Source organism: Capricornis sumatraensis, chromosome X (genome assembly GCF_032405125.1).
Source record: "Capricornis sumatraensis isolate serow.1 chromosome X, serow.2, whole genome shotgun sequence".
Taxonomy (NCBI): Eukaryota; Metazoa; Chordata; class Mammalia; order Artiodactyla; family Bovidae; genus Capricornis; species Capricornis sumatraensis.
The window spans coordinates 79,212,073-79,230,079 of record NC_091092.1 but is presented as its reverse complement, the minus strand read 5'-3'; the positions used below and the strand labels follow the sequence as shown (position 1 = coordinate 79,230,079).

The 18,007-nt window shown below is 48.8% G+C and overlaps 1 protein-coding gene across 1 annotated transcript; it reads left to right on the top strand.

Moving 5' to 3' along the window:
* The first annotated feature begins 214 nt into the window (after positions 1-214).
* GDPD2 (glycerophosphodiester phosphodiesterase domain containing 2) lies at positions 215-7,315 on the top strand. The gene is made up of 15 exons (XM_068962923.1): positions 215-319; positions 608-711; positions 967-1,060; positions 1,228-1,287; positions 1,518-1,616; positions 1,793-1,886; positions 2,034-2,179; positions 2,295-2,377; positions 2,486-2,636; positions 4,389-4,610; positions 4,815-4,963; positions 6,508-6,655; positions 6,814-6,896; positions 7,147-7,175; positions 7,263-7,315. Exons 1-15 carry the CDS (start codon positions 215-217, stop codon positions 7,313-7,315), a joined length of 1,620 nt encoding a protein of 539 aa, XP_068819024.1.
* The last annotated feature ends 10,692 nt before the right edge of the window (positions 7,316-18,007 follow it).

Below are 18,007 nucleotides of genomic sequence, written 5' to 3'. Positions count from 1 at the left end.
GGTGTGCCGTTGAAAGGAAGACCCCGGAAACTGTCCCCTTTGCTCATCTCCTCCTCCAATCTGGCACTTGGAGCCTGCCCTGTAACCTCCGTTGCTGAGCAGTGGCCCAGGCCTCCGCTCCTCCCCGACTGGGCTCCTCACTGGGAGGGAGGCTGGGATCTCCCTTCTGCTAGGGTCTCTGAGAGCCAAGCGTCCCTCCCTCCAGGCCCTTACCATGGCCGAATCCCCTGGCTGCTGCTTTGTCTTGGCCCGCTGCTTCCACTGCCTGTACAGCTGCCACTGGAAGAAATACCCCAAAGATAGGATGCAAACCAACAAGGTGAAGTACGGATGGGGGGGCGGGGTGGGTAGGGGTGGAAGTCCAAGGTGGGGACCACTTGGAGGGGGAAAGATATCCAGGTGTGCTCAGAGACAGTGGAGGGGCAGGGATAGGGAAGGGACTTTCTCCCCCCAGGAGGAAAATCCCTTCAAATATGGAAAAAAACTGCCTGCAAAGCACAGCAGCCCCACGCCTTGCAGGAAGCCCCTTTGAGCTGCCATCCCCTGGGGACTCTGAGCTAAAGTGGGGATGTGAGCCGCTGTGAGCTTCTCTCTTGCCCCTCTGCAGTGCGAATGCGTCTGGTTCGGCTTGCTCTTCCTCACCTTCCTCCTGTCCCTGGGCTGGCTGTACGTCGTGCTCATCCTTCTCAATGACCTGCACAACTTCAATGAGTGTGTCACGGACCCCCTTCCTCAGCAGACATGTCCATCTACTCCCCACCCTGGGACCCCTGGGTGCTCAGCCCCGACCCTGCCTCTTTGAAAACCTTTCCATGAACTCTCCCCAGACCTTGGAGCCCCTGACCCCATGAAAGGCTTCCCTTCACTCCCTTCTAGCCCTGGTCCTGGATCCACCCAGCCCAACTCCCCTCAGGCCACTATTACCACCCTTTCCCCACTCGGACACCTCCCTCTCCCCTCCCACAGATTCCTATTCCAGCACTGGGGGCACTGGATGGACTGGTCCCCAGCATTCCTGCTGGTCATCTCTCTACTGGTCACATACGCATCCCTGCTCTTGGTGGGTGCAGGGACAGCTGGCCTAACCTTAGCCCTCCCTTCCTCACAGCTCTATGCTGTCACTCTCATCCTGGCCACTGAGGGGAGGGTAGAGGGAGGGGGCAGCCTAGGAAACTCACTCAGTGACCCCTCTTGGCACATCATGACTCCAACCACCTCTGCCCCCAGCTCCTGGCCCTGCTCCTGTGGCTCTGTGGCCAGCCTCTATGTCTGCACACCGTCCACAAGGTAGAGTGGGGATGGGCGCAAGCGGGAGAGGGGTGCACTGGACCCGGTGCTCAGCCGGCTCTTCTCTTCCTGGGCACAAGCCCAGGACCCAAAGCCCAGTAAATATATGTTGAATGAAAGGAGGACAGTGGCTGAGCCAGGAGAACAGAATGCTCCTGTTTTCACAGAGTGAGGGGCAGCCTAGGCAGCCCAGGTTGACACAAACGTGCCCCTCACCCCTGGTTCCCCAGGTGCTGCTGCTCCTCATCATATTTCTTGTGGCTGCTGGCCTTGTGGGACTGGAGGTCCAGTGGCGGGAGGAGTGGCATAGCTTACGTCTGTCACTGCAGGTGAGTGGCTGATATCCAGTGCTTGGGGGGAACCTTCGCCTGTGGCCAGCCCCAGGACACAGCATGCTCCCTGGTGCCCCGAGACTGCAGGAAGCTCTCAACTTCAAAAGTCAGCTCCTAGGACTAGAAGGAGAGAGGTTCTAAGGTTCTAAGACCTTACCAGCTCTTGTCCACAGGCCACAGCCCCATTCCTTCACATTGGAGCAGCTGCTGGCATCACCCTCCTGGCCTGGCCTGTGGCTGATACCTTCTACCATATCCATCGAAGAGGTGCCAACTCCACTACCACCCTCCAGTCCCCTTAATGCCCACCAGTGCTTCTGCCTCCTGCTGCTCCATTTCCTACACCTGCGCTGTTTTCTGCCCCGAGGGCCCACCACTGCACTTTCTTCATGGCCTGTCCCCCACTCCCCACAGGTCCCAAGATCCTGCTACTGCTCCTATATTTTGGAGCCACCCTGGGCATCTACCTGGCGCCCCTATTCATCTCCTCAGCCTGTATCATGGAACCCAAAGACCTACCACACAAGCCTAAGTTGATAGGACACCGAGGGGCCCCCATGGTGAGTGTGGGGCAGAATGCAGGCAGGGTGGGGCAGGTCTGCTTCTCCAGGCTGCTGCGGCCAGGCCTGTGGGCTGCCAGGCTCCCACCCTTCCCTGCTCCCTCGCCTTTCCCAGCTGGCCCCCGAGAACACCCTGATGTCCCTGCGGAAGACAGCTGAATGTGGAGCTGTTGTGTTTGAGACCGACGTGATGGTCAGGTGAGGAAACCTGGGGCCCCTTCCCCCACCCGAATGACACAGCAGGGGAGCTCCAGAAGTGATGACCAGCCCCGGAGCTTGGTCCTCTGACTCCCCTTGTGCCTTCAGCTCCGATGGGATCCCCTTTCTCATGCATGATGAGCGCCTGACCAGGACCACAGATGTGGCCTCTGTGTTCCCAGACCGAGTCAACAGCCACAGCAGTAACTTCTCCTGGGCTGAACTGAAGAGGCTCAATGCTGGGGCCTGGTTCCTTCAGGTGAGGACAGCCTTCTGCAAGAGACAGCCACGTACAGGGGCACTCTGGGCAGAGTTCATTCATTGATAACCATCTGCTGAGCCCTGTGCTGGGCAACAGGTATACAGTCTCTGCCCTCAGGTCATTCCTTCCTAGTAAGGCTATCAGAATAGGAAACCTCAAGTGAGAACAAGGTCTGCACTGGGTAGAGAGGAGAGAGAGGTCACTGTTGGGCAGGGGCAGTGTGGGAGAGGATCAGGAGTGGGGTCACAGGAGAGGATGCCTGAGCAGCATATGAAGTGAGGGTAGTTTTTAAGATGGGCAAGGCAGGGAACAAGAATTCTGGTTAGAGGGAAGAATGTGGATAAAGCCCACATAAATATGAAGAAGTGTTTTCAGGGAATGAAGAGTGGCTCAGTAGAAATTTTCTGGCAGTTCAGTGGTTAGGACTCAGCACTTTCACTACCTTGGGCTTGGGTTCAATTCCTGGTTGGGGAACTAAGATCCCCCAAGCTGTGCGGTGTGGAAAAAAAAGAAAAGAAAAGAAACACACACACAAGACAAGGAAAAAGTGGCTCATTGGAAGTGGGAGATAAAGATGAATGGTAGTCATGGGAGCTGAGGCTGGCTGGGGCCTGGGGGAGCAGAGTCTTGGTCTCTGGTGGGCTTTGAATGCTAGGCCAGGAAGTGTGGACTTTAATCCTGCAGATGATGGAAAATATTTCAAAGGATACTTAGTTTGTTTAACTCCCCTTTTCTTGATTACCAAAGTAATAAAGTTCCTTGTTAAAAAAAAAAAAAGTAAAACATCAGAGAACTAATCTAAAATTAAAAAATCTCCTGTAATCCAACCCTTCAGCTGGGTATGTATTCTGAGTGATGAAGACACATCTGATTGCCTAGAGTAAGGGCTGTCTGAGTTTGAATCATGACTTAACCACTTCCTGGCTGTTTGAGCCTGGGTAACATTCTTTAGGGTCTCTGTTCTTCATTTTCCTCATCTATAAAATGGGAGTAACTACAGTACTTACCTCGTAGGATTGTCAGGAGAACTAAATAATACACATAAAGCACTTCTAATATTGCCTAGCAGGTAGTAAATATTTAATGTGTTGATAGCTCACTTTTTCCATGTCAGTGATTACGAGGCAAGGTCATTTGTTGATTTCAAGGGAAGGAAAGGAGAGTGGCAGAGGTTTGGAATAGCCAACAGGAGGAATGGGAGAGGAAGCAAATCAAGAGCAAGTAAAAGGATGGCTAAGTGGCCCAGAGAACACAAAACAGGACTGCAGAGCCAACAGCCCACGTGATAGTCTCTGCCCTCCCATTCCAGTGGGTGGAAGAGGTGGACAATTGTAGAATTCAGTCAGAGTTTAGGATTTGTGGGGCACATGGGGCAGGAAAGGAGTTGAGTGGGTTGTTGAAAAGTAGTTTAAGCTGACAATGGATCATGGGCAGGGGATGTAGGTGTGGCTAGAAAGGGGCCGATGGACTGGGAAGAAACCAAGGGGTCAAGATCCCAGAGGTCTCCATGAGACCAAGAGAAAGTGTAGTGAGAGTGAGGAAGTTAGGAAACCCAGAGGGTAGGAGGTTGGGGTCAGAGTAAGATGTCAGAGGGTCTAGAAAAGGCTGCAGTTTGGAAAAAGGAAAAACCCTGACTCAACAGAGGGCCAAAGCTGTTCACTAAGTCGGGGAAACGAGTAAAGATAATGAGGATGGTGGCACAGCCTGGAGGCTTCTTCTGGTCTTGAAAGAATTTTCTTCTTCCTATAGAGGCAACCTTTCTGGGGGGCTAAGCAGCTGTCAGGCCATGATCGAGAAGATGCTGAGAATCAAACAGTGCCATCCTTGGAAGAGATACTGAAGGAAGCTGCAGGCCTCAACCTTTCTATCATATTTGACCTGCGCCGCCCCCCAGGAAACCACACATATCATGACAGTTTTGTCAACCAGACATTGGAGACTGTGCTGAGTTCAGGAGTGCCCCAAGCCATGGTGATGTTGTCAGGACCCCAAGTGCCCCCTCTTGCCCCTCTCTCCTGCATTCCCTAGACCATGACAATGCTGAGGCATACCCCCTCCCCAGGGCCCTGGCCCAGCTCATGTACCCCATCTGTGGTCATACATCTTTGCCCCTGCTGCCACCCCCAGAATCCCCAGGCCTTCTCCAGCTTCATGCCCACCTACCCTGAACCACAGGTCCTTTGGCTACCGGATGAAGATCGGGCTTATGTCCAAGAAAGAGCCCCCCAAATGCGCCAGATATATGGACATCTGGAAGGCCATGGCACTGAGAATCCCCAGTATCTCAACCTCCCCTATCAAGACCTGCCACTGTTGGATATCAAGTGAGTGCCAGAGGAAAGGAGCCGAGGGGATCACGTGAGGCTTAATGGTATAGAAGAGCCAAGGCTGGGAGGGCAAAGGCCATTCATTCATTTGCTCACACAACACATATTTATTGAACACCTACTATGTGTCAGGCTCTATTTATTGCAGGTTTGGGGCATGGGAGAGACAGATAATAAACCACTGCACAAAACATATGCATGTTGGAGAGTGATAAGTGACATGAAGAAAAACATTTAGGAAGGGGGTAGAGATTGGGAGAGAGGGGAGAAGGTCACAGTAGGAAGAGTGGGGAAAGAGGTGGTATCTGGGCTGAGACCTGACAAGTCACAAGGAGATGACAATGGGAAGAGCTGCAGAACAGCAGGAACAGCAGCCTCATGAGCAATGGGAAGGTGAGACTGGAGAGGTTGGCAGGGGCCAAACTGGGTAGGACTTCGTAGGCCACCAGGATTTTAGCTTTCATTTTACACCAGAGAGAGGGTGGATCCAGGGGAGAGAGGCAAGGGAGTCGCAGATGTGAGTGGATGCAACCAGAAAACATAATAGACTTCAAAACCTGTAGTTACCAAGCTCTCTTGTAATATCCTTGTGGTTAGATAGGGAAAAAATGTGGAGTGAATGATGGCCCAGTTATCATATTAAGCATTTCAGGGACCTTCCCCCAGGTTGTCACCATGGGAGGAGACTGGATATCAGGTTAAGACTCCCCTTAGTCTTGTCCTGATCAACATCGACTGCTGATCATGTTTCCAGGAGGCATGAATTGGTAATGAAAAAGGTGATGGGAAAATGGAGGCCCCAGAAGGTCTAAGCACTCTAAGGTGACAGGTCAAATGTACCAAGATGAAATGCAATGGAGATACATGTAAAGACCCATGCCCAGGGTCCAGAGGAAACTCAATTGCACAAAAATAAGAGAGGGAGACACTGGCATCAGCAGGAACATGTGTGAAAAAGACCAGGACTTTGATTGTACACTGTGCATAATGAATGAGTCAAAGTCACTTGACATTGCCAAAAACTAACCTGAGCCTGGGCTGCCTTCACATGGACATAGCGCCCAGAAGGCAGGAGGAGTTTTGCTCTCCTCCAAGCTAGTCCCAGCCCACCCAGGCTGTCACGTTCAGATGCAGGCTCCATACTTCAAAAGGAACATTGGTAAATGGGAGTAAGATCAGATTAGAGAGGTTTGCATGGTGAAAGGAACGATAACCCGGGTCCCTGACTGAAGCAACTAGGGTGGTTGGGCCTGGTGAAAAGAAGACTTGGGGGAATGTGGTCACACTGTCCCTCAGACCTCTTAAAGGATGGCATGGGACAAAGAGGAGAGACACATTTGTGTGACCCCAAACAGCAAAACTAGGACCCATGGGTGAAACCCACTGGGAGACAGAGCAGGTAGGGGTCTGCTATTCAAAGGCAGAAGTGATGGCTCTGGAGCAGGGACACTGTGGATTCAAACACGGAGAGGGGCTGTTTCCCTCCTGTGCCTGGAGCCTCAAGGTTCTGAATGTTCCTTATTTCTTCCCCGCCTGCACAGGGCACTGCACCATGATAATGTCTCGGTGAACCTATTTGTAGTGAACAAGCCCTGGCTCTTCTCCCTACTCTGGTGTGCAGGGGTGGATTCAGTCACCACCAACGACTGCCAGCTGCTGCAGCAGATGCGTTACCCTGTCTGGCTTATTGTAAGAGCTCAGGGACTGTCACCCCTCCTCCTCTTTTCCTATTCCTGCTTCTCCTTAACCCTGTTCCCCTCTTCCTTACTTATTTCCCCCCATACACCCCCTGAATCTGTATATGGGTGGCTCTCGCCACTGACAGGGACCTTTTTCTTTTCTCACAGCCTGCTCGAACCTACCTGACAATATGGATCGTTACCAATTGTGTCTCCATCCTGCTGCTTTTGTGGTCTTTCCTCCTACAACAGTGAGTCCTTTGTGCCTCAGCTTTCTGGGTCTTCATTCTCCCTAGGGTCCTGGTGATGGGGCATATTCAGACTCATTGACGCTGCCTAGGGCTTGGGGTTTGGTCTGTTTGGACCCTTGGAGATTCTTAAACCCTTCCTTTATACATTTAATTGGCTTGAACCTGGGAATGTCAGCTTGGGGGAACTCAGGGTCAAAAGGTTGTGCTTGATGCTGGCTGAACTCACAATGCGAAGCTTTTCTCCCCATAGGAGGTGTGCTAAGGAGAGACAGAGAACCGGTAAGAGCTGTTTCCCCTTACCTCATTTTTCTCCTTCTCTAGCCTTCCCCTTACTCACTCCCTATGTGTTCCCACTTACCTCTCCAGGGCTAGAGACAGCAGTGCTGCTGACCAGGATCAACAATTTCATAAGGGAGTGAATGCCCTGTCTTAGGCCCCCGCCAGCCAAAATCGGAGGCCTTTTTGCACTGGCCAACAGCAAGGAAGAGAGGGTGGCTGAGGTGGAATGTTGCTGAGGTTGGCGTGGGGTGACCTTTCCCAGCAGAAGGTGTTCCCCTTGGGATTTTGACCTGAGGTGGTCAGAAAGACTGAGTCACAAGAAGTTTGTCCCCAAATGAAACTTAACAGAGGAAGAGACAAGCAGATTGCCAAGAGAGTGTTTCAGATCTATGCGCAGGTATTCTTGTGTACAAGGCACAGGGTATCAGGGATGGGACAGCTCAGAACTGTGACTGAAGGAGATGACAAAATGGCCTTTCCTGGAGAACTGTAAGATGATGGAGACATCGACCTGGCTTCATTCACTGTCTCTCTTGACATATGCAATTTATCTGATTTCCTGCCTAAAGACTAGGAGCTAAAGAGCCCATCTAGCCATGTAATTCTGTGCCTGCAAGTGGCTTTTTCTTGTGCACAGTCTTTTCTTCAAGACACACTGGTTCTTGACTCTTGTCGGTTAATCTGTTATTCAATGAATTTAATGCCCATTTGGCACAGTCTAACCTTTACGGTGCAGGCGCTGGGTGGAGGAAGCACCTTGCATCTCGAGTTGTATATGACATGACATTGAGGGGTCATCATGAGGAGAATCGTGGGTTGGCGGTGCCAAGTGGGCCACCTGGGGCAATGAAGGGCTGCAAATGGTCAGCAGGAGCACCACCGCCACAGGGGACATTCCCAGTGGCCCAAGCGCGCTGTGCAGTGTTGCGCTGGAGCTCCACCTTGTGGTCACCTGCCCCAAAAGGAGGGCCGCGCGTGTCGTTACCTGTGAAATATTAGCTGGATGCCACCTGTTTCTCGTGCCCGTTGGGGACCTATGTTCCTGACTCCAGACCCCAAGGGCATGATCCGATTTCCACAAGTTCTTGCCTCTCTGGGTTGCGCGCAGGGTCTGGTTGCCCGACCCACCTTCCCCCCCCCCCCCCCCCCCCCCCCGAGGAGCAAGTTCCCCGGTGTGTATGCTGCTTGTGAGTCCCCGGACTAAACAATTTACATGACCAGAGCGGAGCTGGCCTACGATAATGTGACTGATAGAAGTGGGGGAGGGGCTAAAGAAAACACAAGGACAGGAGAGGGCTCTGGCTGCCTCTTTAGTCCCCCACCGCACCCACATTCGCCCCGGTTCGTTTCTCCACGCCCCGGTTCATTTCTCCACACGACGGGAAATCGAACTAAGGGTCTGACGAGGTTAGGAGGTTCGTTTCTCAATTATTCCTCTCCCTGGGACCAGGGGTGGCACTGGCACCTAGGGACAAGATCCTCCTTGGTTGCAGGGCAAGCAGCCCTGAGAACTACAATTCCCAGGCTGGCCCTGGCCACTTCCGTTCTCGGGATGGGTCGACCGAAGTGAGTTTGAATTTGTGCTCCCGCCCCCTCCTCCTCCCGGACCCTGCGCTTTCCCTTCTCGCCGCCCCGCCCCCGCCACGCACACAGAGGTACGTACAGACACAGGCCGCCTTCCACGCCAACATACCTGGTCTGCAGCTGGCGCGATGGGCGGGGGCACCGGCGTGCGACCGACTGGGAGGCCGGAGGAGCCCCAGTAGCCCACGCCGCGGCAGCTGCCTGGTCCCAGTCTTCTCGGGGGTCCACGCCGCCTGGGACCTCCTCTTCCACACACTACCTTTTCAACTTGCAATTCCGTAGTTTTCTCCCTTCTGGATCCCGCCGCTCAGACAGACCGCCAGCCTCAGCTCTGGGGCGCCGAGGTACCGGCGCCCAGGTACTGCCGGGCTCTCACCTCTCAGCTCGGACCTCCCTCTCCCGTCCCCATCCCTACTTTTTTGTCCCCTCCCAGACGCCCAGACGCCCAGCCCCGCAGCCTCTTCCTCCCCTCCCCTCCCGACTAGACCCTGACCACCTCCAGAGTCTCCAAACCCCTCAGCCTCCACTTCTCAGCTCCCAGTCTCAGCTGCAGTCCTCTAACCTCAGAATCTCGACTCTGGGCCCGGCAGGAATGCCCCTAGCCCTTGCCCCAATCCTCTAGCCTTGAGTACTCAGCCCTGTGCCTGACACCGCCGATGCTTCCTCTCTTCCCAGCAGGATTAGACTCTTAACTTCTAAAGGGTCCTGGACTGGAGACTGACGCTGACAAAAACTTGAGGGTGGAGGGCCAAGGGGAGCTGCTCATTGGGGTTCCAATGCAGTTGCTCTCTTTATTTTTAGCTGCTGACTCACAGCTTCTGGCACTAGGGTTTGGGGCTAACAGGCTGGGCTAGGGGGCTATTAATAGAGCTAAGGCACAGCCCAGACCCAGTTCAGTTTAGAAGCACTGGGAGTAAGGAGCCCTCCCTTGGATCCTCTGGAATTGTGGACTAGGGTAGTGGCTGGACTAGGACCTCTGGCTGCCAGTACCTCAGCCTGGTATCTCTACCTTGGAACTCTTGAGGGAAAGCCCCTGACAAAACTCGGGGCACAGCTCTCCCCTAAGTTTGCCATGGCTTGGGGCTCTGCCACAATGAAGCTCCTGCTGCACTGAGTGAGCAGATGACTTCCAAGTGCAGGGATTATTGTGCCCACGGCTTTGGCCTGCTTAGACCTACTCCTGGGCCAGAATGCTAGGTTACTAGGAAGAATAGCTGTGGATTTCTGGTTCCCAGAGGCCCTCATGATGATGGGATACTACAGCATAGTCGTAACAGAGAGAGCACAGAGCTGACAGAATTTGCTAGCTCCAAACCAGACACAGGACTAGCAAGCTGTCAAATTCTGTGTTACCGCTCTCCCGTTCTTTTTTTCTTTCCCTTCCGTTGTGCTCTGTGCCTGCTCACAGGTGTCAACATATCTCAGGATCTCTCTCTACTCCACAGAGAAATCTAATTGAGGAAAGTCACTGAGAAACTCCTATAGGACCTTTTTGTCTTAATGGGTAGTAGGATTTTCCTAATCCATTCATTGGGGATGGTGGGGAAATCTTGATACCTTAGTGAACTAACTAATCATCAAAATCATTCCACCCCACGACCAATGTGCTAGAATTCCCATCCACCGAGAATGCACACCCATAACAATGCCCCTTACTCACAAAGCAGAAACTTCCCAGTTTCAGCACACCCAATCTCTGGCTCCCAGGTGAAAAGCCCCAAGGCTTTTTGGGGCAAGAGTGGTTATTTCTTCACACAAAAAGACTGGGGTCACCCAATGAAGCTATACTTTCAAAAATGAGCACAAATTATCATACAGTAGTGGGCCACACCACCCTCATCTGTCAATTTGCTGAGGGAGCTGGAGAGACCGTGGATGGAAGTCAGAAATAGTCACTCTCCTCCCAAATCCTGTATCAGGTTCCTTGGTGGCTTCAGTCTCATTGTCAGTTCAGTTCAGTCGCTCAGTCGTGTCTGAGTCTTTGCGACCCCATGGACTGCAGCATGCTAGGCCTCTCTGTCCATCACCAGCTCCCAGAGTTTACTCAAACTCATGTCCATTGAGTCGGTGATGCCATCCAGCCATCTCATCCTCTGTTATCCCCTCCTCCTCCTGCCAATCTTTCCCAGCATCAGGGTCTTTTCAAATGAGTCAGCTCTTCGCATAAGGTGGCCAAAGTATTGGAGTTTCAGCTTCAGCATCAGACCTTCCTATGAATATTCAGAACTGATTTCATTTAGGATGGACTGGTTGGATCTCCATGCAGTCCAAGGGATTCTCAAGAATCTTCTCCAACACCACACTTCAAAAGCATCAATTCTTCAGTCCTCAGCTTTCTTTATAGTCCAACTCTCACATCCATACATGACTACTGGAAAAACCATAGCTTTGACTAGACAGATCTTTGTTGGCAAAGTAATATCTCTGCTATTTAATATGCTCTCTAGGTTGGTCATAACTTTCCTTCCAAGGACAAGCGTCTTTTAATTTCATGGCTGCAGTCACCATCTGCAGTGATTTTGGAGACCCCCAAAATAAAGTATCTCACCGTTTCCACTGTTTCCCCATTCGCCATGAAGTGATGGGACCAGATGCCATGATCTTAGTTTTCTGAATGCTGAGTTTTAAGCCAGCTTTTTCACTCTTCTCTTTCACTTTCATCAGGCAGCCCAGTTGCATAACAATCTCAGTCGCCTGCAGGGGCAGGGGTTGTTTTCCACCTGTAGGGGGCGCCTGTCTCCCTGAGGTCTCAGGCTGGAGGTCTAGCAGTTGGGAGGGGGTTCCAAGTGTCAAAGCATCTCAGGGTTGCTGACCTCTTCCCAGGGTTGCCAATCATGTCCAGTCTGAGCATCAAGGAGCCTGTTAGAGTGGGGAGAAGCTCACTATGAATGTAAATGGATTTTACTCATATTCATTAAAAATGAAAATGTGAAGGGGGGCAGTCAATGGAGATCAAGCATGAGGAAGGCAGTTTAACCCTCTCCATTCACTCCAGGCTTAGCAATTTTTCTCCTGAGCTACTTTTTGGATGTAAGAAAAGAGTCTAGCACTCTACAGTACTGACAAACTGCTGAGCATATAAAAGACTTTAAGGTCCTGAGTTACCAGAGTAGCCTAGACTTGGTCATGAATCCCTAATCCATTAACCCTAATCCACTGTGTACTAGGTAGAGTGCTCAATGTTTTACATTTAATCCCCACAAAACCCCTATGATTATTTCCATTTCACAGATAAACTGAAGCTCAAGAAGTAAAGTAATGGCCAAAGTCACACAGCTAGTGACTGGATTAGGTGTGATTGAGCAACCACTGTGTGCCAAGGGCTAAGAATACAGAAAACCAGACAAATACAGAGGTAGGATATTCCTTAAAACAACTGAGTTGTACTTTTCTCTGCCTAATGAACACCTAGTCACCCTTCAGGACCAAACAAAAAATGTCATCTCTTATGACACTTTTCATAAGCCCCTCATCACCCACAAATAGAGTTGATAACTTGCTTTCTTATATACCCTCTGAAATAGCACTTTTTGCAGTTACTGTAATGACCTGCTTCTGTATTTCCTTTTCTCCAGCTTTGAACACCCCAATGACAAGGCCTGTTTACTATTTATCACCACTGGGATATCTGATAGACATCTCAGACTCAAATGTCTAAATCTGGACACCTGATCTTTTTCCCCCAAATGACCTCTTCCTTAAAGTGGTACTCATCTCAGTTGATGAAAATTTCACCTTCCCAGTGAAATTTGCTCTGGTCAAAAAATCTTGTAACCACACCTCATAATCAATCTGTCAGCAAATCCTGTTGACTTTCTCCTCAAAATACGTAGAGAATCCAATCACTTCTTATTACCTCCAGTGCTACATCCTGGTCCTAACCACCATCACCTTTCATTTGGATCACTGCAATAAGCCTCCTGACTGGTCTCACTGATTCACCTTTGTCCTCTGTGACCCATTCTCAGAAGTCAGAGTGATGTTGCTAAACACAAGTCAGATCATGCCAGTTCTCTGCACAAAACTCTCCAAGGGCTCCCCATCTCAGAATAAAGCCAGAGTCCTTCAATGTCCTGCAGACTGTATACAGTCCGGTCTCCTTCGAAATCTCTGATCTTATCTGCTAGTACACCCCCCCCTCCCACTCTGCTCTAGCTACTTGGTTCTCCTTGCTGTTCCTTGAACAAGCCAGATGCTTTCCTTATCCCGGACCTTTGCATTGGCTGTTCCCTTGCTAGGTATACACTTCTGCATGACTTTCTTCTTCACCTCCCTCAAATCTTTGTTCAAATATCATTTTCTCACTGATGCCTACCTTGAAGAACCTGTTTAAGATTGCCTCTATTTTAATGTCCAGTTTACAGCCATACAGGGTATAGAGGAACAAGATAAATGACACCATGAAAAAAAAAAAACAAACAAATCCAGAAGCAGGATATTCTAAAACACAACTAACTTGTTCTTTTTAAAAAGCCGATGTCATTAATTAAAAAAAAAAAAGATGAAGGGAGTTCTCTGGTGATACAGTGGCTAAGACTTCTAGCTCCCAATGCAGGGGGCCTGGGTTTGATCCCTGCTCAAGAAACTATATCCCACATGCCAGAACTAAAGAGTTTGCATGCTGCAACTAAAAAAGATGCCGCATGTCTCAACTGAGACCCATTGCAGCCAAAATAAATAAATAAATAAATACTTTAAAAAAAAAAAAGATGGGAGACTTCTAGTTCTGGACTCAGCTGGAGTAGACATACTCCTATTTCTCCCAATAAGAACAGCTAAAACTCTGCCTGTGATATGTAAAAACAAGCATAGGAAGACTAAAAGGGGGGGAAAAGGGCAGTTTTGACTAAGTGAGCTCCCTGGGTTTTCTTGTTGCATTATATCCCAGCCTGTAGGCTGGAGAAGCCAGCCTGGAAGTGCCAGTAGGCACAGACAAAAGAAAAAAACAAACCTCAGTAAAAGCCTGCTTTCTCTAGCCCAAAGACTAGCAAATGGGCCCCTTAGTTGGACAACACAAAACTCTTAGACAATAACCACTCTCCTGCAACCAGACATTACAGAAACACAAAAACAAAAGACTGCAGCTCCACCCACTCTAGCCAGCAAAGACCCAAGTGGAAACCAAGACTTTCCCTCTTGCCAGACTCCCCAGGCTCCCTGCGGTGGTGTCTAAGTAGGGAGTCTGGACTTCCATCCCCACAGGTTAGCCTGTGTGGCATCAGAGTATCAGAGGAAGGCCTAGTGGAGAGTCAAGACTTTTGCTGCTGCCCTGCTCCTCCTCCCCTCCCCATCCCAGTCCTCTATCATCTTCCCCTCACCTGCACCCCAACCCGTGGTGAGTGGAAGCTACCTGGGAGCAGGAAGGAGGCCCTTCAACCCTTCCCCAGCCAGGGAAGTGTCAGTGGAGGCCTTGTGGGGGGCTGGAACTCCCACACCTGCCCAGCAGTAAAGAAGAACCCCCTCTTTGGGTATCAATCAGTGTTAAGTGGGGAACAACTTGAACCTCTACCCCCTCCTGGCAGTAGCCAGGCAATGGCCCCTTCCACTGATGGCAACAGTGTCAGAAAATGCCTATCCAAAACAAGAGATTTAAGTAGGACCTAGAGTCTGATAACATAATATCCAAAAATGTCTATGATGCAATGGAAATTCACTCATCATACCAGGAACCAGGAGACCCTCACCATGAATAAGAACTAAGCAACAGATGCCAACACCAAGATGACAGAGAGCTTTCAATGATCTGAGTCTAAAGAAGCCAATGTTAGGAAAAAATGCTTCAATGAGCAATTACAAATAGGTTGGAAACAAAAGAAAAAGATGGAAAGTCTTAGCAGAGAAACAGATATGATGGAGTATCAGACAGAAATTTTAGAATGGAAGAATACAATAACCAAACCAAAAAACTGAGGAAATGGGCTCATCAGCAGGATGGAGAAGACAAGAAAAAAAATCAGTGAACTGGAAGATAGAACATTAGAAATCGCCCGATCTGAATAACAGTGGGAAAATAGACTAAAAAAAAAAAATGATCAGAGCCTCAGAGACATGTGGGACTATAACAAAAGACCTAACATTCATATCATCAGGGAGTCCCAGAAGAAGAGAGAGAGAGTGGGCCAAAGAAGTCCTCAAGAAACGATGGCTGAAAATTCTCCCAATCTGGCAAAAGACATAAACCTACAGATTCAAGAAGCTGAACAAATCCCAAACAGGATAAAGAAATCCATGCCAAGACATATTCAAACTTTGAAAACCCAGACCAAGAGAAAGTCTTGAAAGCAGTAAGAGAGAAATACTACTTTATCAACAGGAGGAAAACAATTCAAGAATCAGTGATTTCTCACCAGAAACCATGGTGACCAGAGGAAGTGGCACAATATATTTCAAGTGTTAAAAGAACTACCAAGGCTGGATGCTATATTTAGTGAAAATATCCTTCAGAAATGAGGGAGAAATCAAGATATCCTTAGGAAGAGGAAAGCTATGAGAAATTGACACGAGCAGACTCACCCTAAAAGAGTGGTTAAAGGCAGTGCACACAAGAGAAAGGAAATGATAAAAGAAGAACTCTTGGAACATCAGGAAGGAAGAAGGAATAGAAGGAATAAAAACATAAGTACAACAGACTTTCCTTCTTCTCTTGAATTGTTTAAATAATGTCTGATGGTTGAAGCAGTAGGTACAGTATCATCTGATGTGGAGCTCAATATATGTAGAGGAAATATTAAAGACAACCATAGGAGAAATGAGACAGGGTAAAGAGACCTAAATAGAGTTAAGTTTTTTTACACTTTCCTCAATCTTTTAAACTGATGACACCAATAGGTCTTTGTGGTGACAAAATAGTTTTGTATCTTGATTGCAATGGTTGTTATAGGAATCTCTACATGTGGTAAAATGGTATAGAACTATACACACATTGTACCAATGTCAATTTCCTGGTTTTGATATTGTACTATAGTTATGTAAGATGCTATCATTGAGTAAAACTGGGTTAAGGGTACACAGGCCCTCTCTGTACTATCTATGCAATTTCCTTGTATATCTGTAATTATTTCAAAATAAAAATTTTTCTGTTAAGATTGGGGCTGTTCTAGTGGCTAAAGACACAAATGCAATGTGACGACTGTGATTAGATTCTGATGTTAAAACATATAAAAGACAAGTTTGGAGAAACTTGAATATAGACTGGACGTTGTTGTTGTTGTTCAGTCACTAAGTCATGCCCAACTCTTTGAGACCCCATGTAGCATGCCAGAGACTAGACATTAGATAATATGAAATAATTGTAATTTTCTTACATGCCATATTCATATTATTGGAAAATGTTTTTATCCCCACAAAATGAATGCTGAAATATTTAGAGGAGGTGTGTAATGAAATCTGTAACTTACATTTGAATGATTCAGAAAAAATTGTAGATCGATTGATAGAGCAAATATAACAAGACATTGCCAGTTGTTGGCTCTATGAGGAAGATATATAGGAGTTCATTGTATTATTCTTTCAGCATTTCTGTATGTTTGTAAATTTTCATTTTTAAAAAAGCTAAAGAGGATATGTGAAAGATGTATATGTGATAAAGCAAGTATAGTAAAATGTTAATGCAAATCTAGGTGGCAATTTGCTGATCCCTGTAAAATTCTTTCAGTTTTTTGGTATGTTTGAAAATTTTCCTCTTAAAATGTAAGGGTAAAAAACTTGAACAAAAAATTATCACAACCTCATATCCTTCCCTAGTACTCCCAACCCCTCTTTTTCTGCTCTTTTTCTTTTTTCCCACAGCATTTATCACCATATACAGTAGTATATACTTCACTTATTTATTGTACTAATTTTTGTCTGTGTCCTATCACTAGAATGCAAGCTCCCCAAGGGCAAGGATTTATTGTGTGTTTTTTTTTTTCCTATTTGCTGCTACGTCCTTAAGTCCTAGAACAGTGTCTGGCACATAGCACGTGCTCAGAGAATATTTGTTGAATTAAGAATAAGTTTCTGTAGCCCTAGGGCCTAGGTCAAGGCCTTGCACAGGGTAGGTGTGCAACAAATGATCATTGATTTGAGATCTGCAGAAGTTAGAATAGACCTGTTGTACTTGAGCGGTTCTGAGTATGGACTTGAGTCAAACGGCTAGGATTCCGTCACTTCCACCTGTGTAACCTAGCTGCATTAACATCCCTGAGCCTCAATTTCTCACTGGTATAAGTCAGATAATGATAGTAACACTTTGGTAGGGGTTTTGTTTGCATGTAAAGCACTTAGGACTTTGTAAAGACTCAATAACTGGTAGCTAATGACAAAACAAGAACAGCAAAATGACAAGTTTTCCCAGCATGTCATCCTTCTTCCATCCACCAACAGGCTGAGCCAAGAGAGGTTAAGAAGATGTCCTTGGACAAGTATTCCCAACTTCTTTTCTAGGCCCTCAGGTTTCTTTCATTTTAGACCTCTTCTTTCCTTTCCTCCTGCCCGGGACTTTCTTTACTCTCTTGGCATCCTGAAGTACTTTCCTCCATGATAACCATGCAGGAGTGGAGTGGAGGAGACAGGAATCTGTGCACCAGGGACAAAAGCTTAGAGCTTTCCTCTCCTCCTGTTCTAGGTGTGAGTCCCTCATTGGTGATAGAAGCAGGTCAAGTGTTAGGTTGTAGTCATTTCAGGGCCTAGAGATTGAGAGAACAATAGTCCTGAGGAAGAGGTACTGACAAGAGAATAGCCTCCTAAGCGGTCCTCTTCCTTGGTCCCGTTAGGAAAGAGCACCTCCCTCACCCTGCTCTAACGTCCCTTCGATCGGTTCTGCTACCTCAAGTCTTTACTTCTGGTGGCCCCAGCTCAGAGCAAGGCCGGGGACCCATTGAGCATCTCTCTGCAACTCCCTCTTGGTAGTAGGGTGGGGTGGGGTGGAGTGGGCGGAGGACAGGCTGAGATTGGAGATGAAGGGGCATGAAATTGAGAGCTGAGCTCACCCGTGGCCTAAGTCCCCTGCCCCTGACCTCGGGTCAGCCCTACCCCGGATATCTGGGGAGCTGGGGCTGAGCCTGGGGGCGCCGCTGCCTCTGTTCCTTTAAGGAGCCGCTGTTTAGCATTCCTGCCGCTGCCGCTGCCGCTGCCTGATTCTGAACGCTGATTGGCTGGAATCAACTGAGACCCGAGCCAGGGAGAGATGCTCTTGACTCCACTCAGATTCATCCTGGGGACCAGTGCAGGAGCGGTCCTCGCAGCACCCAGCTTCTGCCCAAGCTTCC